This window comes from Aspergillus pseudonomiae (genome assembly GCF_009193645.1).
Source record: "Aspergillus pseudonomiae strain CBS 119388 unplaced genomic scaffold BDV37scaffold_137, whole genome shotgun sequence".
In the NCBI taxonomy this organism is placed as follows: domain Eukaryota; kingdom Fungi; phylum Ascomycota; class Eurotiomycetes; order Eurotiales; family Aspergillaceae; genus Aspergillus; species Aspergillus pseudonomiae.
The window spans coordinates 23,307-45,564 of NW_022476129.1; the positions used below are offsets into that span (position 1 = coordinate 23,307).

Sequence of the window (22,258 nt, forward strand, 5' to 3'; positions counted from 1 at the left end):
TAGGACTTGACCACATAACGTGGCACACCCCAAGAGAAGCGAATTAGAGAGTCAATTGATAAATTACATTATTCACGAGAAAGATATTCTGTTCCAAGAGTGGATCTGGTTTAATTTGGGGTCAATTGAACGGTATGTGTGGAGATCTTGATACTTTTCTTTCCCTTTTTGTTACCTGAACAACCTTCCCAATGTAATTCCTATTACCATACCCATTCCTCCGCCCCGAGCACTTCCGAGGGTATTCCGCGCGAAATTTTCTCTTTGCCCGGCTTCCCCATTGCTTTCTCCAGCTTCAACCATTTTGCATCCTGTCATTATTTTCCATATTTGGGGTATTGTTCTGTTTCCCTTCATTCGTCTGGGTACGGGGTTTGTTTTTACTATATTCAATTGCCCTTGTACTTGTATATCATACCTTATTTTCATTCTACATTCTTCCCCGACGCCGACAACTTTTTTTCCCTCTTCCTCTTTTTCCTAATTCCTTTCCCCAGCCGGGTCTGAAGCTCGAGACATTCCGTCAGGTTGTAGCTTCAGCTTTAAGCCTTATATTTTCTTTTGAAACCTACCTTTATTACCAAAACATCGATCATAATGGCCCAGACCAATGGAGAGTTGGAGCACTCGAAAGGTATGTGCACATTTGTGATCTTCAAAATTCACAGTGCGTAAGGTGCGATAATCTAACCGCCATAGCAGAGACTCCGGAACAACTTACCAACGGAAACCACCCCGAGGGAGCTCAGGAAGAGGAGCAGAATGGAGGTATGCCACGTCACAACTGGGATACTGTTGTCGTCGTTTGAAGACTAACACCGCTCCGAATTGAAAGGCCTTTTCCAGATCTCCGTGAAGCTTCCTCACGAACCTTATAAGATTCAGGTGATGGTGGGTGTTTGAAACCAATTAACATCTAAATGATCGCAGACATTTAACAGATTGCCTAACTGTTCTGTCCCTCCATAGGTGTCAAGCCAGGAGCAAGTTCAGGATGTCCGACAGTCGATTGTCGAGCTTCCCAGCACCTTCCAGTATACTTGCTTCCACCTGGAGTTCAACGGCAACCGTATCAATGACTTTGTCGAGCTGTCTGAAGTTCCCGACTTGAAGGCTGATTCGGAAATCGTCCTTGTGGAAGACCCATATACCGAGAAGGAATCCCGCATGCACGTTATCCGAATGAGAGAGCTGGTCGGAGCTGCAGGCGACCGTGTCGACAACCTCCAGGGTATCAGCGCCGGTCTGTCGCTGCACGATTCCATCTCCGAGGAAGCCGCTGCCGGAGAGACTGCCGAGAAGGAGCACTCGTTGTCCAAATATGACATTACCGGCTCACCATCTCTCAATACCATTCTCCCTAAAGCAGAGGCTCCTCTTCCCAAGACCGTTAAGTCGATTTCGCTATCACCATGGAATCCTGTTCCCTACCATCTCCGCCAAAAGGGTCACCTGCTCTACCTCCAGGTCACCACCAACGAGGGAGAGCAATTCCAGATCACTTCTCACGTTTCTGGCTTCTTCGTGAACAAGTGCTCTAATGCTAGGTTCGATCCGTTCCCCAAGCCCATGCCGAAGAAGGGCAGCGCCCACTCTCTTCTTACTCTGATCTCTCACTTGTCTCCTTCTTTCAACGCCTCCTTCGAAGCGCTGCAGGAGGCCAACAACAAGAAGGACCTTTTGACTACTTTCCCCTTCCAGAACGCTATACCCAACAGCCCATGGCTCGTTGCTCCTCCTACGTCAAGTGTGAACGCCCATCAACCTGATATCACACGGTCACAAGAGAACTACTTGATCTCTGGTGTCGACAACGCGGAAACCTTGCGAGACTGGAATGAGGAGTTCCAGACCACGCGAGAGTTGCCTCGTGACACCGTTCAGGACCGTGTTTTCCGAGAGCGCTTGACCTCCAAGCTATTCGCGGATTATAACGAGGCCGCGGCTCGCGGTGCCGTTCTGGTCGCCAAGGGTGAAGTTGCTCCCCTCAACCCCACTGAGGGTCGCGATGCTCAGATCTTTGTGTACAACAACATCTTCTACTCCTTCGGTGCTGACGGTGTCGGAACTTTCGCTTCCGAGGGCGGCGACGAAGCTGCTCGCGTAGCTGTCGGCAAGGACGTTGTAGGAATCAAGGCGGTCAACCAGCTGGATATCAACGGCCTGTTCACACCCGGAACTGTCGTCGTGGACTACCTTGGAAAGCGTATTGTCGGTCAGAGTATTGTGCCTGGTATCTTCAAGCAGCGCGAACCTGGTGAGCACCAGATTGATTACGGTGGTGTTGAGGGCAAGGACGTCGTGGCTACCCACCCCGATTTTGCCCCTGTCTTTGAAAAGCTCTCCAAGGCCCTCCGGATCAAAAAGCACGCTGTCTGGGATAAGGAAGGCAAGCGTCACGATCTGGAAGGCAGTGTTGAGACCAAGGGTTTGCTTGGTACGGACGGCAGAAAATATGTGCTCGACCTCTACCGCGTTACTCCTTTGGATGTCATGTGGCAGGAAGAAGAAGGAAGTGATGCCTACCCTCATAACATGTCGGTCTTGAGATTGGAACTTGTTGAATCCTACTGGAGGCACAAGATGAGCCAGTATGTAAAGACTGAGGTTGAGCGCCGTCGCGCCGCCAAGGCTGAGGAAGCCGCTTCTAAGGAGAAGTCTGAAGAGACCAAGGAGGAAGGTTCCGAAGAGAAGAGTGAGGAGGCAGCGGACCAGGAGCGGGTTGACATCTCTGGGTTCTCTCTTGCCTTGAACCCTGACGTCTGCAGTGGCCAGATCCCTCAGACCGACGAAGAAAAGGAGCAGTGGGCTCAGGATGAGAAGGAGGTCCGTGAGACTTGCGACTTCCTCCGTTCCAAGGTGATGCCTGAGCTGATCCAGGATCTCCACGACGGTGATGTCGGCTTCCCCATGGACGGACAGTCCCTTAGTCAGCTTCTGCACAAGCGTGGTATCAACATCCGCTACCTTGGCAAGTTGGCTCAGATGTCCAAGGAGAAGGGCGCTCGTCTGGATGCTTTGACCATCCTGCTTGTCCAGGAAATGATCGCTCGTTCCTTCAAGCACATTGCCAACGGTTACTTGCGCAACGTGGCTGCGCCATTTACCGCCTCCTGCATTGCCCACCTCCTGAACTGTCTCTTGGGTGCTGATGTCAACTCGAACCCTCAAGCTGATATCGACGCATCTCTGCGGGAGATCTATCCAGAGGCTGACTTCTCTTTCGAGAAGGTCACTCCGGCGACTCTGCGGGCTGAGATTGAGAAGCATGTCTCTATCCGGTACCGTTTCACCCCTGAGCCTGAGTGGTTCAACTCTTTGCGACACCTGCAGCTGCTTCGTGATATCTCCATCAAGCTTGGTCTTCAGCTTAGCGCCCGCGAGTATGCTTTTGCCAAGTCCCAACTTCCCGCTAAGGTTCCTGCTAAGGTTCCTGCTACCAACAGCGCCAGCCAAGAGGAAGGCAAAAAGAAGAAGAAGAAGGGCGGCGATTCCAAGTCTCCGGCTCGTGCTGCCTCTCCCGAGAAGCCTACTGTATCCATCGTTCCTGACGACATTGTCAACATTGTGCCTCTGGTCAAGGATGCCTCGCCCCGAAGCTCCCTTGCTGAAGAGGCCCTGGAAGCTGGACGTATCTCCCTTATGCAGAACCAGAAGCAGCTGGGCCAGGAGCTCATTCTGGAATCTCTGTCCCTGCATGAGCAGATTTACGGCATCCTCCACCCAGAAGTTGCCAAGCTCTACCACCAGCTGTCCATGCTTTACTACCAGACTGATGAGAAGGAAGCTGCTGTCGAGCTGGCTCGGAAGGCTGTTATCGTCACTGAGCGCACTCTCGGTGTTGATTCGGCTGACACCATCTTGAGCTACCTTAACCTTAGTCTGTTCGAGCATGCCTCTGGAAACACCAAGACTGCTTTGGTTTATATTAAGCACGCTATGGATCTATGGAAGATTATCTATGGACCCAACCACCCCGATTCCATCACCACCATGAACAACGCCGCTGTAATGCTGCAGCACCTCAAGCAGTACTCAGACTCTCGGAAGTGGTTCGAGGCTTCATTGACTGTGTGCGAGTCCCTCTTTGGCAAGCAATCCATCAACACTGCTACTATCTTGTTCCAGCTGGCACAGGCTCTTGCTCTCGACCAAGACTCCAAGGGAGCTGTTGGCAAGATGCGCGATGCCTACAACATCTTCCTTAGCCAGCTGGGTCCTGAAGACCGCAACACTAAGGAAGCTGAGACATGGCTGGAGCAGCTCACCCAGAATGCCGTCTCTATCGCCAAGCATGCCAAGGATATCCAGGCTCGCCGTCTCCGCCGTATCAATATGAACACCCGGACTCTTGGTACTAAGGTCCAGCCTCAGGTCGGCCAGTCCGCACCTTCGGCATCCGGAGCCAGCTCTGCCAACCCTTCATTGGACTCGCGAAGCATTGATGAGTTGCTGAAGTTCATCGAAGGTGGTGATACCAGCTCTTCTCGGTCCAAGCAGAAGAAGCGTGCTGCTGCTAGCAACCCCAAGCTTCGTGGCTCGAAGAAGTCATCGGCTTGAACATATCTATAATTCCTATCATGTTTGGTTACAAAAAATGCACCGGTCCCTTTCTTGACATTTTACTTCTATGTCTTAACTGTGTTAAGACCACTATATATGAACGTCATTTTAAAAGAGCGGGATACGTCGGATAAGCGGGATACTTGATTATATATTTTCTTTAAGAAACCTCTCTACTCTTTCACCAGTCGGTGTTCCATGTTATTTGTTTCTTTTTTATGGCATGATTCAAACCTCACTGAGTTGCGCATAGCGAGCTCGAGTGATATACATGCTAATTTGTGATGTGTTATATGTACCATATATGACGATGAATGCATATATAATGAAATTATGCACTTCCTGGGCTTCTATCATAATATTCCCATTTCAATCCAACTTCCATGTTATGATGTACTAAGTAGTGATCTTGAACATAATGGAAAAATGGTTGTTCCGACAGCTGCATTAGTGGCCGGCGCTTTACCGCTCTGGGAACTCTCAATTTGTCCAATGTTTACGTCTTTTGGCGATAATCATAGCTACTCCTCCGACCAGCCCTACACACTGCATTTTAAAGGCTTACGAGCAATCTAATCTTGTATATTTTTGGTTATATCATATTTGGCAGTCATACATCGAATCTCTAGTCTAACTTTCATATGACATGCCCCGGAGGTCTTGACATCCTAGAGCAACCCGTGTCGCAAGCAGACAATAACATGGATAATCAATGAGCCCCGTTAGACACAGTGGCACAGGTAACCACATCCACGCTATGGTTAGAACTAGATATTAGACGCGACGCTAACTAGCGCGCTTCAGGAGAAGTAGTGAGACAATTGGCGCAACATGGAAGACATACGACCAACCGCGAAATGGGCAAATCGCATGTTGCGCCCTTTGAGTTCTATCTATCATCGCCTGGAAAAGCATAACGAGATTCTTACGAGCATCGCACATTCAAAGCTAAAGGAAAGGGAGGATGCAGGCAGCAGCGGGCGTATCCGACCCTCCAGGGTGACCTGTGCGGAGGAAAGGTGCTCTTACTCGGACGAAGAACCCGGTGATCCCGCTTGGGTTCCTGGAAGACCGATCAGACGACGAATACGGCATAATTACTCGAGTAGAGGGCAAAGAAATGGCGCTCGACGACGCAGCAGGCTGTCGATTCACAGCCCAGAGCGGCAGAGAACTCTACCCGGTGCGATCGAGATTGCGACACCCCTCATTACTGGAAAAGCAAAGCAGCCTTTGGAGCCATCGTCAATTAGGAAACAACTTTTTCGGAATCCTTTACCCACGAATACTATCAGAGCGACCGATCAACGGAGGGCGACGCGAACGAATAATGGCAGTTACCCTTCTTACCAGGGCTCGTGGAAGGAAGTGCTCGACCTTTCGGGAGATACAGGACTTGTGGATATCGCACACTTTTTGGATCGTATATTTATCAAATTCTTGAGCAAAACTAGGAACAATCCTGGGCCCTCGCCAAACCAACAGCAAAGCCGGGGCGCTCGGTCCTTGTTGGCTATGGCCGTGCGACGTCTCCCGGATTTTATTGCAGAAGAGCAGAGGATACAGGATGAGCTCGAGGAGGATTGCGATGCAGATATGTGTGATGCATATTTTACCGAACTCGAGGCCCATTATGCTCCGGGTGGCAATGGATGGTTGCCCCTACGCGAAGCCGTGCGTGCTCAGGGCATTCGACTGGTCTCTGAGATGATACACAAGGGTTGGGTTACTAAGGCCGCCGCTTGTCGACTTTTAGAGGAATGTGTGAGCCATGGCGAAATTGACGCATTTGAGCTACTATTGTCTAAACAACTCACAACCGTTAACACATATGATTACCCAATAGCGTTCGACCCTCACAGGCCATCAACCCATTGTGATGATCCTGTCCACATCCTGGGAACTTATTACGCAAAATGTATTGGAAGCCGCTCGTTTATCTTTGACGAGCTGGCGAAACTCCTTTCACGTGGAGTCATGCCGCCGGAGTGGATGGTCACTAATCTGTGGAAGCGCTGTGTAGATGGGGCAATCAAAGCCCTATCAACCGAATGTATTAACTCGGCTGCTGCGACACGACTGATCGAAGCTGTGATACTTTCGGCTAGTGGTATTTCCCAGGCTTCGAATGTGCTCGTGTCTCACGGAAAGGTTTTAAGTACACTACGTGGTCGTCTAAAGGACACCCGTGCCTCCGCGGCGAATACGGCAAGTCTACCCAAAGACCAGTCGCCCTGTCCTGTTCCAATCCAAGATGCCTTGAACAATCTCACTTCAAGCCTTATTGCTGCGCTATGTGGAATGTATATCGCACGGTCGCAATCCGTAGGTGACAGTGATAACGTGATCGGCGTGAAATTCAGAGACACGTTGAGGCATTTGGCAATTACTGTTCAGCGGGCTATCGGACTGGGACAACCATGCGAGGCTAAAAGGACAACTCTTCATTCGCTGCGCCGTGGATATGTCTTAGTGGGCGACCGTTTGCTACAGTGTGGCGCAGTATCGCCATTGGAGCCCATCGGCCCGTCGGACTCTATCTCGAGGAGGAATATGAGAATATTTTTCTTATCATTAGCGTGTCAGCATGACATGGTCAGAGAATTAGCAGAGCTGGTCCGGCAGGTTGTCAAGTTTTACGAGCGCACGCGCAAGAGCGACCAAACTAGAGTATCCTCCGGGGTTCGGTCCAAAGTCTCACAGCTGGCTGGACTGACGAATTTCCACAGTTTCTCTTCACTTCTTGCAAAAGTAGCGGCCGAAACTGCCATGGGACTCGCCGAGTCTACTCTGGATGCTGATGACCATGCCTGGGCGATTGAGGTCCAACAGAATGCCGTTCTACTTCAGCAAGGACAGAGCCCGAAACAGTCACCCGCATCTGGCCGTGAAGCCCTAGGTGATAGCGTTGATATGTATCGATGGGAGGAAAGCATTGGTGAATGGGTGGCCAGCACACCTGCAACCAAAGCGAGATCTACTCAGTCGAATCTCGTCAAAGGATATTCTACTCGGTCAACAACCATTGCGTGCTCGACAAGTAGCATATCGTCTAGTTCTAGCCCCTCACAGGATGTTGCCTCCAGCGTCACATCATCTGCGCCATCTGTCTCAGCTAAAAGAGCATTTGCGGTCACAGGCGTTGGCTCTAAATCATGCAAGAGGCTTCGCTCAGCCCCTGTGGAAAGCCAAACCCGTGATTCACCAATGGCGTCGGAGCTCCCGTTTGCAGGATCCCCGATAGCCGCCCGGACCAGGGCTGCACGTGGGGCCCTCAAGGACTCAGTCCAACCGAAAGCTCCGAAAGCCTTCTCTATCGATACTTCATTCCCTACAACCAAGGTTGAAGTGGTCATTGTCAATAAGAGCGTTTCAGCCTTAGACCCCATGACTCGCAGGCGTTATTCCCGAACCACGGACGAGGGTACCGAATCGAATCGGAGAAAGTCACTCTCGGCCACATTGGGGCATCGGGGTGCTGGCAAACAATTCAGTACACCACGTATAACCAGGCGGACGATTCCTGGCTCGCAGGATGACGATAGTGATGACGAGCTGAATTTTTTATGAGAGTCCGTCTCTCTCAATTGGCGGTAGGTTCCCTCCCAATCTGTGCCTGACGAATAGTAAAGTTTTTGGTCCCCCGTTTTTTATATTGGCACTGGAAGTTTATCAGGGCGTTTCAGGGTTATCTCGTTTTCGTCTTTCTTTTCTTTTCTTTTAGAGGTGTTCCTTTGGATATTTGGGTTTGGTAGTGAATGATACCCGGGCATTCGTCGGATGTTTGGACGATTCGTTTTTGGAAAGCTTTAATTGCACGATGTTGGATTAGCCTAGACTAGTTGGCGCCAAAGATAGAATGGAATCTATTCGACACACTCTCCGCTCCTCCCCGACCGGGAGTCAGTGAGCCTTTTGACATAGCGTCGGAGCCGTTGGCGACGGGAGCGTTTTGTAAATTAAAGGTTGGTGTATTTCCGGAGCGCCACTCAGGAGAACCGGGCAGAATGTCTTAGACTTGATGGAGACTTGTGTCGGGGTTCTGTGGCCACTGGGTGGTAATAAGGCCAGGAGATATGACTTGTACCGCAGGGATCAAATGAATGATACACGTTAGTTTCCTATTGGGGAAATCTCCGGTTAAATGGCGTTATGCCTTTTTAATATATGCAGATGGACTGCAACGAATGACGAAAGTTGGAGCTAGGGTTGGACTAGACCAGGATTTCTCCGTTAGTGAGGATGAATAGCATTGTTTAGGTCGTACTAGTATGTATGTACGTATGTACGGAGTATGCTTTGATAAGATTTCCCATTGTTTGTATGTACCGGGGCTCCCCGATGAGGTACCCAAGGTACTCCGGTGGACTTGGGCGGCTATTTTCCATGGTACCGTCAGGTACACACGCTGACCGTGTTTGAACCTCAGGCTTGTCCATGTAGCTTCATATGTACTGATCAAAGAGGAGGATACAAGTCTCATGAGAATGATTCATCTTATGTGTCCAAGTGGACCAACGGCATTAGCGGCTAACTAATAGCCTGGTAATAAATCGTTCTAATATACCAGCTTCGGCACCCTGAGCAATTTCCCGGTTGCCAAGACGGCGAGAATGTTTCGGGAGATTAAGTTCTCATTCCATGCGACGAGTCAGATGCGACGAATAGAAAAAGAAAAGAAAAGAAGTTAAGTTGCAGAGAAGATGTAACATGAAGTGCTTGAGATGTGTCGTACAGACGAGATCCGTCTACCGTGAAGGTAACCATGCAGGTACTCTAACATGCTGGTACTACAGTAGTAAGTATATGTTGGACTGGTTGAGCGATCATGTATGAATGTGGACAAGTCTTGAACCCAGTCACAATATTTAATTGTTTTTATTTTATTTTATTATTATTTTATAATTGTTATTTATTTATTTATTATTAATATTAATATTATTATTTGTTTTTTTTACACACATACTCCAATGTACTCTTGTACGCCGTACACAGTAGTATACAGTCGTATACAGTATACAGTTAGTACTTGTACTAGTCAAACTAAAATCAACCAAATTTTGAGAACCCACTTTGGGCTTTTACCCGACCCGCTTCCTCGCTCATTCTCTCCCCCTCAAGCGCTCTATCGCTTCTTTCCCCCCACTTGACTGAGCCACTCTTCTCGCCTCTCGACCTGAGCAAGTTTAAATTCGCTCGCAGTGAATGGAGATTGGTCCGCGGGCGCAAGGAGGCCCCGACGAATGCAAGCCAGCCGAGCCCTGAGATCTCGTCGCCTACAACCCCCGTTGTTTCATCATCGAGCCACTCAACGGCCGTTCTGCCATTGCCGCCACCATATCATCGCAGCGTTGCGCCCACTCCAGGGATGAGCGCTGAGAGACACCGTCATGGCTCGACCACACTCTCCTGCGCTCAGAGAAGTCTATCGATATCATGTCGGCTCCATAAGTGGGCCCAGAAATGTCTCCCAAGATTTTCCTCTTCCTCTGTCCCCGCCGTCCCTGACCCAAAAGAAATGAAAATGCCTTGATCGCTTTCCTACTTTCTCTCCTGATCACCATCTCTCCTTTCCCTCCCTGCGAGCAGTTGCGGGCTTTCGTTCTCTATTTTTGATTCTTGGCAGAGATCCTGTGGGTTTCGTGCGACTAGTTTTTCGTTTACTTTGGTGACAGCCGCAAGACTTCGAAATCTAAAAAAAAAAAAAGGAAGTGACTGGTTCACCTCACCCACTCTCACATTCCTTTCGTTGCCAGCCGACCCGTGGCAATCCACACCTCGAAGCATTCAAGTTCCGATCAGCATCCGTTGCTGCTGGGACCTGCCTTGCTCAACAAAGGATTGAATCCTCTGTGTCGTTCTTTGATCCGCAGCTCGATTGTCTCCTGCCTGGCGTAAAGAGGAGATTGCTGGACGCTAACAAGGCCATTGTCTTCTATTCATTCCCTGGGCCTTCACAACAATAGGCATCTCGTATCGCATCATAAATCCCTGGATTTCTTGTCGCCCACTTGCTACTGATCATCACGTCGTGGCTTGTATGACGAGTTAGCTGGACGTCTTTCCCTCGTCGATTGCGGATTCGGGTATCTCTATCTGCTGAGCTGGTCTCGCATCAATTTCCAAGTCTTCAAGTTCGTCTGTTGACCATAGAGTCTTCTTTCGTTTATTTTCGTTGCTTCGGTTTAGGGAAGCCTCTTGGTAACCATGAGTTACCTACTTTTCTGTCTGTCCCTGGTAGGACTTTCTTCCGCAACTGTTCTCGACAAGCGTGGTGGCGATTGGGCGATCTACGAGATTGTCAACGATGACCTCGCGCGCATCTCGCTCATGGTTCTCGGCCTTATGGCAGCGTTCATCTATGTCTGGAAGATGGGATTCCGGATCTCGCACCATTTGCGACGATTAGCAAGTTTCAATAACTCAGGACAGCGCTACTTCAGATCACCCCATGAAACCCTCTCGTTTGTGAAAAACCATGTCATCTATGCGCCATTGCTTCGCACTCGCCATAATCGGGAATTTCAGCTGTCACGCGCTGTCAACATGGGCACCTTACCTAGTCGCTTTCATGCCTTTATCCTTATCGGCATCATCGCCATGAACGTGACCGTTTGCGTTGTGACTGTTCCTTACCAGAAGGAGGAGAATTCTGTCGCCGGTGTCATCCGAAACCGCACCGGCACCATGGCCACAGTGAACATGATCCCTCTCGTGCTGCTGGCCGGCAGAAACAATCCCCTGATCAAACTGCTCGAGGTACCCTTCGACACTTACAATCTGATCCACCGCTGGCTTGCCCGGATCGTCGTCTGTGAGACTCTTGCCCATGTCTTCGCTTGGGCTATTCCCAAGGCTCAGAAAAGTACGTCCCCTGGACCTCGTGGTCTACAATGTCAATATGAGGTGCTAATTACTGCTTAGTCGGCTGGAGTGCCGTTGGGCAGGCTCTTGGACACAGCAATTTCCTCCTGGTCGGCTTGATTGTAAGTTATTTTAGCCGACGAGCTTTATGAGCATCTGCTTACTTCGCTGCAGGCTACATGTGCATTTGTGGGTCTCGTGGTGCATTCCCCCTCTCCCATCCGCCACGCATTCTATGAAACTTTCCTCCACCTGCACATTATCATGGCTGCGCTCTCCATGGGCTTCCTGTGGGTTCATCTTAATGGGCTTCCGGCGCAGACATACTTGCTCGTTGCCATCATTTTCTGGGCTCTCGAGCGAGCTTCGAGACTTGCCATCCTTTTGTACCGCAACTGTGGCAGGAAATCCACTACGGCCTTGGTGGAGGCCCTTCCTGGGGACGCCATGAGAATCACACTGAGGATGGCGCGGCCTTGGACCTTCAAGCCGGGCCAGCACATCTATCTGTACATTCCTACCGTTGGATGGTGGTCTTCGCACCCGTTCTCCGTCGGTTGGAGCGAAGCGGAAGAGCTCGTTAGTGATGAGAAGGGACTTCCCGTGACTCGGCAAGATATGTTCGGCAAAAAGCACACCAGCTTATCCCTGCTGGTTCGTCGTCGGACCGGCTTTACTGACAAGCTGTTCCAACGGGCCCTGAGCTCTCCCAACAGTCAAGTCACGTTGCGAGCTTTCGCCGAGGGACCGTATGGCAGTATTCATTCCATGGACTCCTACGGTACAGTTGTTCTGTTTGCAGGCGGTGTTGGAATCACCCACCAAGTACCATTTGTGCGCCACCTGGTCCAGGGGTATGCAGAGGGCACCGTTGCAGCACGTCGCGTGACTCTTGTCTGGATCATTCAATCCCCAGAACACCTCGAGTGGATTCGCCCATGGATGACCAGCATCTTGGCCATGGATCGCCGCCGAGAGGTTCTGCGTATCATGTTGTTCGTCACCCGTCCCCGCAACACAAAAGAAATCCAAAGCCCAAGCTCCACCGTTCAGATGTTCCCCGGCCGACCAAACATCGACACTCTTATCGGAATGGAGGTTGAATCCCAAGTGGGTGCCATGGGTGTGCTTGTTTGTGGAAATGGTGGTCTTAGTGACGACGTCCGGCGAGTCTGCCGCAAGCGACAGAACCAAACGCAGGTCGACTACATCGAGGAAAGTTTCACATGGTAGATACACAAAATGGCTGAGTAGAGTCTCGTGTGTTCTGCCCGTTCCTTTTCTTACATCTTCCGTTTCTACCTTCTCTGCAGACATACGTGGGGAATTCTTTTAGGGTATATACACACAAAAAAAAATATGTATCTTCGTTCGTGGCTGGTTACTTTTATTGGCGATAGGGTGGTATATACGGTGTGGTTGTGTTTTTGACGTAGCATTTTGTTTTTCAACTGCTCTTCTCAATGTCAGTGTAGCCGTTCATTAGACTCTAGATCTGTGCCTTAGTTCCCGCTGTAACTTGCGCTTGCAGTGCATGACTAGTGCTTACCTATCTGCGAGCTTCCTCCGAAGGTGCTGGAACTGTTATGCGGAACGAAGCTCTTGATAATTCCGCTGATTACGTTGTGGGGAACTTATCTTATCACAATCAGTCTTTAATGATTCCTTAGCTGCAGTAGCAGAATTTACCTTAGATATTTATTAACTCTGTACAATATAAGCAACACTGCGCAAAATACAGGTAACAGCACTATGAATAGTATAACAGGAGTAATAGAAAATACAGTAGATAAAGTAAAAAAGTAAATTCAGAGAGTCTCTGACAAACTTACCAACGTAGAATCTAATATACAGAGATTCTATATTGTTGGTCTTGAGGAATACTGCCCATGGGAGCTTTAACGAAACCGATTCAGCTGTTATAAATTATATATGCTAAACTTGTCCTTCCAGCTTAACTTTACCAAAGTACTCGGGCTAGAGAGCTTATAGACAGAAAAGTTATCTTCTAGCCAAATTGAAAAGATAGTGGGTGTATATAAGGTGGTTGTTACGCCCGGGGCTTCGTTGTCAAGTCCTAAACCAGTAAGCTTTATAGTCACTCTTATAATATATCTTAAATTTCATCACTTTATTATCTAGAATATTCAGCTAGGTAGCCGAGCGATGGACTCATAGATATTATTTATTATTTATATCTAATCTCCCGACCCCAGCGGGCGCCATCTGTCTGGACTACCGTGAATACATCCTCCCACTTTCGCCCATCTTCTAGAAGGGCCTCGTCCTCTCCATCTATCTGAACCCCAATCTGCTGAAGATACAATCGTATCTCTTGCAGGATCTCCTGAGCATTTTCATATTGCCCCTTCCAGGCCTTAACCAGCATCGGACCCAATCGTGCCTCTTCTAAAAGCTGTAGCTTGCCCTCCTTCAGCCGTTGCTTATGGTACTCCCATACATTCACCTCCCCGGGCAACTCTGTCGGATCCAATGGATTGGTAGGCATCGCCCACCTCTTCGCTCTATGACTGGACGCATCCTTTCGCATCAATTGCCAGACAAAGGTCGCCCAATCCGAGAGATCGATCTTCGGACTGAGCTCTGGGTGCCCACTCTCGGGATTGGTTGGGTAATAGATCTCTTCTTCGTATCTCGTCCCGTCGGGAGAGTAAGGCCATTCATCTGTCGGGATGGTTGCGTTCACAAACCCTGATAGTGCAATCGAGAGATCATCGCGTATCCATACTGTGCTCGAGCTGAAATCCATCAGGTAGACCCTGTGTTTATGTAAGAAGGCTAGTATAGTAAGCGATTGCAGCGCCCAGCGGTAGTAGAGCAGGAGAAGAGGCTCTCTAAAGTCCTTGTTCTCGGAAGACATGCGCGGAAAGGTAGTCAGAAGTGGCAGAGTCGTAGCGCTCAGTGGGCCGGGATCTAGCTTCTCCAGCAGATATCCTACAGGGAGACGGCCAAGATATCTACTCCCATATAAAATTGCGGTATTTTAGTGGTGATTAAAAGAGATAAGCAGACAGGGAGGGTTTATTCACTTAACAATATAGGGATGAAGATCAATCGGTTGGTCTATATCCACATTCGGGACATTGGTCCTGTGTGCCAGATGCTCATATACCCGTGGAATCCGCTCAGCAATAGTAAACCACTCCTCGGGATCAACACGGGGATTATCTTTCTCGCATCGTTGAAACGCCGCGATACAGTCTTGGTTAGCATGCTGTACAAAGTATATCTGTTCATACAGCTCATCATACAAGTCCTCTGGGCGGTCGCTACAGACCGAAGGGACCACATCCCCATATCGAGGGTATTTGGACTGGCTGGGTGGATCGGGGTGCTGTTCTAGATCAGCAGGGTGGTCTGATGACCAGCTGGCACCCATAACGGTGACTTGATCTATAAAAAGAAGGAACGTAAAAGAGAGAGAAAGAGACGCGGCGGTTGGCATGCACCTTTATATGTTGGGCGGCATGGCGTTATTAGCGTTCGTCTAGGCTTAGCAGCCACTCCACCAACTATTAACTTTTCCCCAATCCTCCTCGCCCTTTACGACTTCAACCCCCTGATGAGGGTCCAACAGTGAGAATTTGGCGGACCTCGGATAATTACACTTTGTACGTTTCTTCCCATACGGTCAAAATATAAGCTATGTACGGCGGGGGAGACACCCAGATGTACATGTCTCGCTGCTAGATCTAGATGAGCTGACTGAATGACCCGTCCAGGACCCGTCACTGGCTACTGCAAATTCACGCAGGTCTGATCCAGCTTGGTCGTGCCAAACTGATACAGAAAGCCCCCCGGGAAATAGGTAAACAGCCCCCTGCCATTTGAGCGTCCACCACCACCCCCAGAAGCCTGGCACCGGCTTACGACTCTCCTTGAGATATTGCGCCGATGCCTTCCCTTTCTCGACAATCCGCTTGAGTTCGAGCTGGTTGAACTTCTTCCACTCCCCAACGAGATCGCTGGGCCCCCGGTTGGCAGTGTACCAATTATCAAACTGAAGCAGCACGTCGCGCATCCCACTGTAGCTGTCACAGAACGAGTGCCACACCTCGGGATGGTTCCAACAACCGAAGAGCATTCCCAGCTCTTTCAGATATGCCAACTGCTCGTCGTTAGGGTCCAGATTATCCCACCCGAGAGGTCTGAATTGGGGAAGAGCCCTTGACAATGGCCCCCTTCATCCAATTGGAGTCGTAAGGAAGACAGCGAGGCGGGCTTGGTCCCGGCTTCCGAGCTCATAACTTATTAATTGGGCGACATTGGTCGTTGCCCCGGCCCATGGAGCCTGTGAGAGAATCCAAGTGATGATCCAGGCGCACCCATTGCACATGATTCGGGCTGCCATGTTGTTCATCCTCCATCACCCAGGTTAATTCCGGGGACGCAAACTTCAAGTGCATCTTGGTCCCAACGCGGGTGGTTGTCCCAACCTCAATGAATCCCTCGAGGCTCTCTGTGGGCGGCTGTGGGATATTATCCTTCTCCGCCGTGCTGACCTTGTCGTCCGCACGCCGTCCCTCAGAGGTACCCTCTAACGGGCTGTCGACCGCGCCAGCCGGAAAATTGACCAGTACACGGCCCTAGTCGGACTGGATGCGGGATTCTGCGTATGTATCCACTGCCACTGCTCCTGAAATGCCACCACCGCTCCGGAGGGAGACGCTGCTTTCCCGGTACAAGTCAAAGGAGGGCCCATCCTTTGTAGATGCTCGACTACTTATATTACTTTAACTACTTCCACTACTTTGACTGCTTGAACTGCTTGAGTTGTTTAAACTATATATATTAATTAAATTACTCTTAGATTATATAATTCTTTTACTATAAAAGGTCTTGTTGTAACCCGACAGAATAGGACTGCTGTCTGGAGTCTAGAAGTCTCTTATTAACATAATGCGCTCTGCTTGACTTGAGCTGCGGTCCAGCCGGATGAAGCCGCAGGTCTATCCCTAGTATACATGTAAATTTACTAGTAAAATTCTCCGAAAATGGAAGAATAGTAGCTGTTTTAGAAAGCTAGGTCAGTTTAATAATTCGGGCGGAAAGGCCGCGCACATGGGAACTTTTTGATGTAGAACTATATAAGCACACATTGGACAGCTTAGAAATCAAGATCGGAGTGGGGCCGAAGCTTTGACAGGCCATGGCATCATTGATTCCCTATTAATCATCCATCCGCGGGGTCAATAACTAATCAATGGAGTTCCCTGACGATGCTTTTTATACCGGCTGTCCCGTCGGTTTCTTTTCGTCCCTCAGTTTCAATTATTTGTCGCTACAGCCGCCCCAATCACTTGACCAGCTTTCGCTATAGATATTCAACCAAGATGAGCCAACCCGATATCACTTTGTACACCTGCCAGACTCCCAATGGAATCAAGATCTCCATTGCGCTGGAAGAGCTGGGGTGCGTTTGTAATCCAACCTCATCATTCTTAGAACCGATGAACTAATTTAATGCGAATTTTAGACTTCCTTATAAGGTGCAGAACATTGACATAAGCAAGAATACCCAGAAAGAGCCGTATGTGACCTTCTAGCCAGAAAGTGGAAGTGAACAGGAGCATGGCTAATTCCACTTAAGCTGGTTCCTTGAGATTAACCCCAATGGCCGTATTCCGGCCCTGACCGACACCTTCTCTGATGGCCAAAAGATCCGTCTGTTCGAATCTGGCGGCATTCTCACCTATCTTGCCGAGCAATATGACAAGGACTACAAGATCTCTTACCCTAAGGGTACCCGCGAGTACTACGAGATGACCAATTGGTTATATTTCCAGAATGCTGGCGTGGGCCCCATGCAAGGCCAGGCAAATCACTTCGTGCGCTATGCACCCGAGCGCATCCAATATGGCATGACTCGGTATACCAACGAGACGAGGCGACTGTACGGCGTTCTCGACCAGCACCTTGCCAACTCCAAGTCAGGATACCTCGTCGGTGACCACATCTCGCTTGCGGATATTTCGCACTGGGGATGGGTTGCGGCTGCTGGATGGGCCGGTGTCGATATTGAAGAGTTCCCGCACTTGAAGGCGTGGGAGGAGCGTATGGCTGCTCGGGAGGGCGTTGAGAAGGGTCGCCATGTTCCATCGCCTCATACTATCAAGGAGCGCCTGAAGGACCAGAAAACTATCGAAGAGGAGGCGGCTAAAGCCCGGGAGTGGATTGTGCAGGGCATGAAAGCGGACGCTAAGCACTAAACGATACGATTTTGTGGCAGAAGGTGACTCGTGGAGTTGATGATTTAATTAGTTTATCTATGTTAGCGATGTGAACAGAAATCATTATGATCATGTAAAGCCATTCTCTCGTCATTATTCTTCCTTCATGGAAGCTCCTAATGCTTAGTCATCACGTCTCACGTGGATACAAAAGCTTGCCACCTCTCCTGCAAGTCCGCCTTGATATCACCTTACTTTTCCACTCTCATTATTATTTTCCATTAATAGCCACTAACCCTGTTGCTCACATCGCAAGGCAATAGATTAACTTCATTTGCAGCGCAAGTCCAGGGAAAATGGCCTGGCGGAATCAAGGAGTCACAGGCTCCAACAACGTCCCTCTGGGCCGGAGACGGTTTGGTGGTGATGATCCCGCAGAGGAGGAGAGCCGCACAGCAACTCCTTCGTCTGTCGGGGAGCACAAGCGTGGCAGAAGTCCTGTTCGGGGTATGTTGCTTTCACCCCTAACCTCTTATTAACTTATATACGTGGAGATGCTTACTATTGCTCTAGCTGACCCTCCAGCTGACGGGGTCAAGAAGCGCAAGAAGCGCAACCGTTGGGGCGATGCGCAAGAGAACAAGGCTGCCGGTCTCATGGGCTTGCCCACGATGATCATGGCAAACTTTACCAATGAGCAGCTTGAAGCTTATACGCTTCATCTCCGTATTGAGGAGATTAGCCAAAAGCTTCGTATCAACGATGTCGTCCCAGCGGATGGTGACAGGTACGCTACCCCTTTCGCCTCATCATATCAGCATAGCTAATCCATCTTCGAATTACAGGTCTCCGTCACCCCCTCCGCAGTACGATAACTTTGGCAGACGTGTAAACACTAGGGAATACCGTTACCGGAAGCGCCTCGAGGATGAGCGGCACAAGCTCGTCGAGAAGGCCATGAAGACCATTCCTAACTACCACCCGCCTTCTGACTACAGACGTCCTACCAAGACTCAGGAGAAGGTCTACGTTCCAGTGAATGACTATCCAGAAATTAACTTCAGTATGATAACTAACCCTCTAACTCCTAACCATTCCTGTGTTGTGTACTTCATGACTCTTTGCTCGAGTCGGGCTCGTAAGAAAGACATCGCCCGTCGGTGCCTTTTCGGCTCGCTTCTTGCTAACCCTTGATGCGTGATGTTGAACATTTTACCGTTGCTCTCCCATTTCTTTCTAATAACAGCTTGAACTAACACTTAGCTTTCTGCTACCTTTTAAAGTTGGCTTACTCATAGGACCTCGTGGTAATACCTTGAAGAAGATGGAAACCGAATCCGGTGCCAAAATTGCTATTCGTGGCAAGGGCTCTGTCAAGGAAGGAAAGGGACGCTCTGACGCCGCTCACGCTAGCAACCAGGAAGAAGACCTCCATTGTTTGATCATGGCAGACACTGAAGAAAAGGTTAACAAGGCAAAGAAACTGGTGCATAACGTTATTGAGACGGTACGTTGTTCCCTATCTCATTCTATGTCAATCGATTACTAAGTACAATGAACAGGCTGCTTCAATTCCCGAGGGTCAGAACGAGCTCAAGCGGAACCAGCTTCGAGAACTTGCCGCTCTTAACGGTACTCTGCGTGATGATGAGAATCAGGCTTGCCAAAACTGTAAGTACATCTGTGCGCTGCAACTTGTTCGGTTTTTCTGACTCTTTTCAGGTGGCCAAATTGGACATCGCAAGTATGACTGTCCAGAACAGCGCAACTTTACCGCCAACATCATCTGTCGTGTTTGTGGCAACGCTGGTCACATGGCCCGTGATTGTCCTGACCGTCAGAGAGGCACCGACTGGCGTAACAATGGTGGTTACGCTGGTGCTGGAGGCCGTAGAGCTATTGGTGGCGGCGACGCTGTCGACCGTGAAATGGAGGTAAGTGCCATCTTGCCCTTGAATTTATCAATCAAGGATATATACTGATACTGTTTTTCAGCAACTCATGCAAGAGTTGTCGGGAGGAGCTCCAGGTGAAGATGGCCACATCCCTCGCCGCATCGAAGCTGGTCCCGATCAGGGTTACGACGACCGTGATGCGAAGCCGTGGCAGCGTGGGCCACCGCCCAGTGATGTGGCTCCTTGGCAACAGAGAGGCCGAGACAACCGCTCCCGTGATGACTATGGATCGCGTGACCAGGGAAGCGCACCCCCATGGGCTCAGAGTAGCCGTGGAGGCGATTATGGATATGGCTCGCAGGGTGGCTACGGAGCCCCTGGCGCTGCACCCTGGCAGCAACAGCAGCAGCAGCAGGCCCCTCCGCCCCCTCCGGGTGGGCAGGCTGCGTATGGTTATGGCTCTTATGGCGGATACGCTCCTCCCGTTCCGGGCATGGGCGCTCCCGGGGCTTCTTCTAGCATGGGAGCTCCTCCTCCTCCACCGGGCATGCCGCCTATGTACTACGGCTCCGGTGGCAGCCCACCACCCCCACCCCCTCCTCCTGGTGAAGGACCACCACCTCCTGTATGTTCCCTTGGACCTATATGATCTAGGTGAATGCCTTGCTAACCTTCGTTATAGCCCCCGAGCGAGCAACCTCCTCCTCCCCCGCCCGCTTAAAATGATACAGTGTCGTATTTGGCCTGTTTTGTTGTGTTAGGTGCAAGCTAGGGAAAATGTGGAAAACCGGCTTAGTTTGGTAACAGGGCGAGGGGCATTACTTCTACTAACAATTGTATTTTGTAGTTTGCTGAGGTCGCCGGCCTCTTCATAGTAGTTCGCTAATTCATACTTATCTTCTGTAAGCGTCTGGAATGCATATTCTTCGTGTTCTTAACAGCAGTTGCATGTACCTTGTATCTAACTGAGTGACATTGGCAGAGATATCTCCAAAAAGAAGCATATATGAATGGACCCATCAGCGCAATGGCTTGCCTAGAGGACTTACTTTAATAGAATGATCACAGTTAATGGCATTGACGGTATTACCTGCAGCACACAGCCACATTACTCCCGATACCCAGATGAATACCATGTCAGAATTGGCATCATATGTGAAGTTTGCACCTATTCATGAATCCCATCCTTTTCACTATTCAGACTCTTTCCTTTCCCACAGCTTTCTCTTTCCCTTCGTAATCCTCTCTGGCCGAGCTTTTCTTCTTCCTTTTCTCAAGGTGCATATATTAATGGGACTCGGTGGGATCCAATCAACATACACGGGCTCCGCGAAATCGATACCAGACTTACTCCATTACGTCGTGATCTATAAAGTCAATGGAAAGGGCAATGGGGGCAACAAATCTTCTCGACTCTAGTCTCTGACAGATTGCCAGTGCGTTGGTTAGGAAACGCAGTGGATATCTTGAATTCTTCTACTCTGTAGTATATAGCCCGTACCGGCCGGTGATTCAAGTGGACGGGGATGACGAACCCCCGTGACGCATCAAACGGAAAAACGACGAAGAACGTCACCTTCGACGGCCGAGGGCATTAGCAGAGTTCTCAAACACCCAAGTATCTGAGTATGGTGTTCATGGCCGTCCGCAGTACAGACAGCACCTTTTTCTATCATTTACTCGAAGCTGTTCAGATTGGAAAGAAGGCTCAGCAGCATGCCATCCCGTGTATCTTCACCCGCTACATCTCTTCACAGCCTTGCAGATAGAATGGGTTTGCCCGTCGAATTATGACCAAACTCGCTATTCAGGACCAATGTTAAAATGCGTCATTCCTGCTAGCTGCCATATCTCAGTAGCAAGAAATGGTCGGTTTTGCCGGAACCACTACTTACACGTTTGTATGCATAGGGGAAGCAGTCAACTTTCCTGGAAGCCCCATACAGTGTATTGACTTCATTAACATCTATCCTTGCCCTGGGTTCAGTGACAGGAATCTCAGTTTGACGAACTTCTCCTCTCTTCTCTTTTATTTAGCTTACCAAGACATTCATGAGTTCTTCATCGTGGATTCAAATCCAACTTCTATATGGGTGCTTGGCCACCCCTCTATGGTATCCCTAAACAAACAAGATGCCCTTACGACTGCCTTCGTACTTCACGCGCTGCACTTGTACAATACTTAAGACGAGCTATCAGATTCACCGTCAGACTCTCGAACAACTCAGCTATGGTGTATCCGGTAGTCGTCAGAATAATAGGATCATTTCCCTTAACCCTGGCAATGACAACCATTATCATTGGCATATGCACCGCCTAGAGGTTGGAAGTAAGACTTTGATCTGGTTAAACCTTTTGAGGCTAAAGTAATGGTCACAGTCTACCAAGACTGGTGTGGGCCCTACAAAATTATTACCCCTGCCTCAAGCTACAAGCAGCTTGTGGTGTAGTTGTCACGCCCGTATCGGTTCCCCTTCTCTAAGGTCAAAGTCAATTATCAACAGGACAATAGCTAATGAATACGGCTACTTTGTCAGCGCTGTGTGGGAGTACTCAGAGCGTAACAACACATGCAAAGGAGTGAATTTCGATCTGAATTTCCTGTGGTCAAGAGTGGGATTAGCTGTTGTATATAGTCCCTTATTAGTTAACTAGTATTCTTTCTTGAAAGTAGAGAAAGACAGAGGTATACTACACTACTTTTTGTACGGGATATCACACTAATTTCCCTTTCGGGAATTGAAT

The 22,258-nt window shown here is 49.5% G+C and overlaps 8 protein-coding genes across 8 annotated transcripts; 6 read left to right on the plus strand and 2 right to left on the minus strand.

Annotated features, from left to right (window-relative positions):
• Positions 1–597: 597 nt before the first annotated feature.
• BDV37DRAFT_289011 (translation initiation factor 3 subunit CLU1) lies at positions 598–4,560 on the plus strand (the record flags this gene model as incomplete). Its single annotated transcript, XM_032088373.1, has 4 exons — positions 598–634; positions 700–768; positions 836–891; positions 970–4,560. The coding sequence occupies 4 exons, from the start codon at positions 598–600 to the stop codon at positions 4,558–4,560; spliced, it is 3,753 nt and encodes a 1,250-aa protein (XP_031935210.1).
• Positions 4,561–5,235: 675 nt separating this feature from the next.
• BDV37DRAFT_44109 (uncharacterized protein) lies at positions 5,236–8,508 on the plus strand. Its single transcript, XM_032090660.1, has 2 exons — positions 5,236–5,303; positions 5,368–8,508. Exon 2 carries the CDS (start codon positions 5,395–5,397, stop codon positions 8,131–8,133), a length of 2,739 nt encoding a protein of 912 aa, XP_031935211.1. The 5' UTR covers positions 5,236–5,303; positions 5,368–5,394; the 3' UTR covers positions 8,134–8,508.
• A 1,941-nt stretch (positions 8,509–10,449) lies between these two features.
• BDV37DRAFT_44161 (ferric reductase family protein) lies at positions 10,450–13,135 on the plus strand. Its single transcript, XM_032090661.1, has 3 exons — positions 10,450–11,428; positions 11,488–11,549; positions 11,602–13,135. Exons 1-3 carry the CDS (start codon positions 10,771–10,773, stop codon positions 12,658–12,660), a joined length of 1,779 nt encoding a protein of 592 aa, XP_031935212.1. The 5' UTR covers positions 10,450–10,770; the 3' UTR covers positions 12,661–13,135.
• Positions 13,136–13,615: 480 nt separating this feature from the next.
• BDV37DRAFT_289014 (uncharacterized protein) lies at positions 13,616–14,827 on the minus strand (the record flags this gene model as incomplete). The annotated part of the gene is made up of 2 exons (XM_032088374.1): positions 13,616–14,405; positions 14,478–14,827. 2 exons carry the CDS (start codon positions 14,825–14,827, stop codon positions 13,616–13,618), a joined length of 1,140 nt encoding a protein of 379 aa, XP_031935213.1.
• Positions 14,828–15,091: 264 nt separating this feature from the next.
• BDV37DRAFT_289015 (uncharacterized protein) lies at positions 15,092–15,854 on the minus strand (the record flags this gene model as incomplete). Its single annotated transcript, XM_032088375.1, has 2 exons — positions 15,092–15,556; positions 15,774–15,854. 2 exons carry the CDS (start codon positions 15,852–15,854, stop codon positions 15,092–15,094), a joined length of 546 nt encoding a protein of 181 aa, XP_031935214.1.
• A 731-nt stretch (positions 15,855–16,585) lies between these two features.
• BDV37DRAFT_264642 (glutathione S-transferase family protein) lies at positions 16,586–17,858 on the plus strand. The gene is made up of 3 exons (XM_032083693.1): positions 16,586–16,861; positions 16,925–16,978; positions 17,039–17,858. Exons 1-3 carry the CDS (start codon positions 16,668–16,670, stop codon positions 17,655–17,657), a joined length of 867 nt encoding a protein of 288 aa, XP_031935215.1. The 5' UTR covers positions 16,586–16,667; the 3' UTR covers positions 17,658–17,858.
• A 5-nt stretch (positions 17,859–17,863) lies between these two features.
• On the plus strand, positions 17,864–19,443 carry bbp (putative zinc knuckle transcription factor/splicing factor MSL5/ZFM1). Its single transcript, XM_032090662.1, has 5 exons — positions 17,864–18,125; positions 18,192–18,405; positions 18,464–18,681; positions 18,902–19,125; positions 19,181–19,443. The coding sequence occupies exons 1-5, from the start codon at positions 17,975–17,977 to the stop codon at positions 19,328–19,330; spliced, it is 957 nt and encodes a 318-aa protein (XP_031935216.1). The 5' UTR covers positions 17,864–17,974; the 3' UTR covers positions 19,331–19,443.
• Positions 19,444–20,389: 946 nt separating this feature from the next.
• BDV37DRAFT_44240 (uncharacterized protein) lies at positions 20,390–21,155 on the plus strand. Its single transcript, XM_032090663.1, has 2 exons — positions 20,390–20,415; positions 20,496–21,155. The coding sequence occupies exon 2, from the start codon at positions 20,585–20,587 to the stop codon at positions 20,930–20,932; it is 348 nt and encodes a 115-aa protein (XP_031935217.1). The 5' UTR covers positions 20,390–20,415; positions 20,496–20,584; the 3' UTR covers positions 20,933–21,155.
• Positions 21,156–22,258: the final 1,103 nt, after the last annotated feature.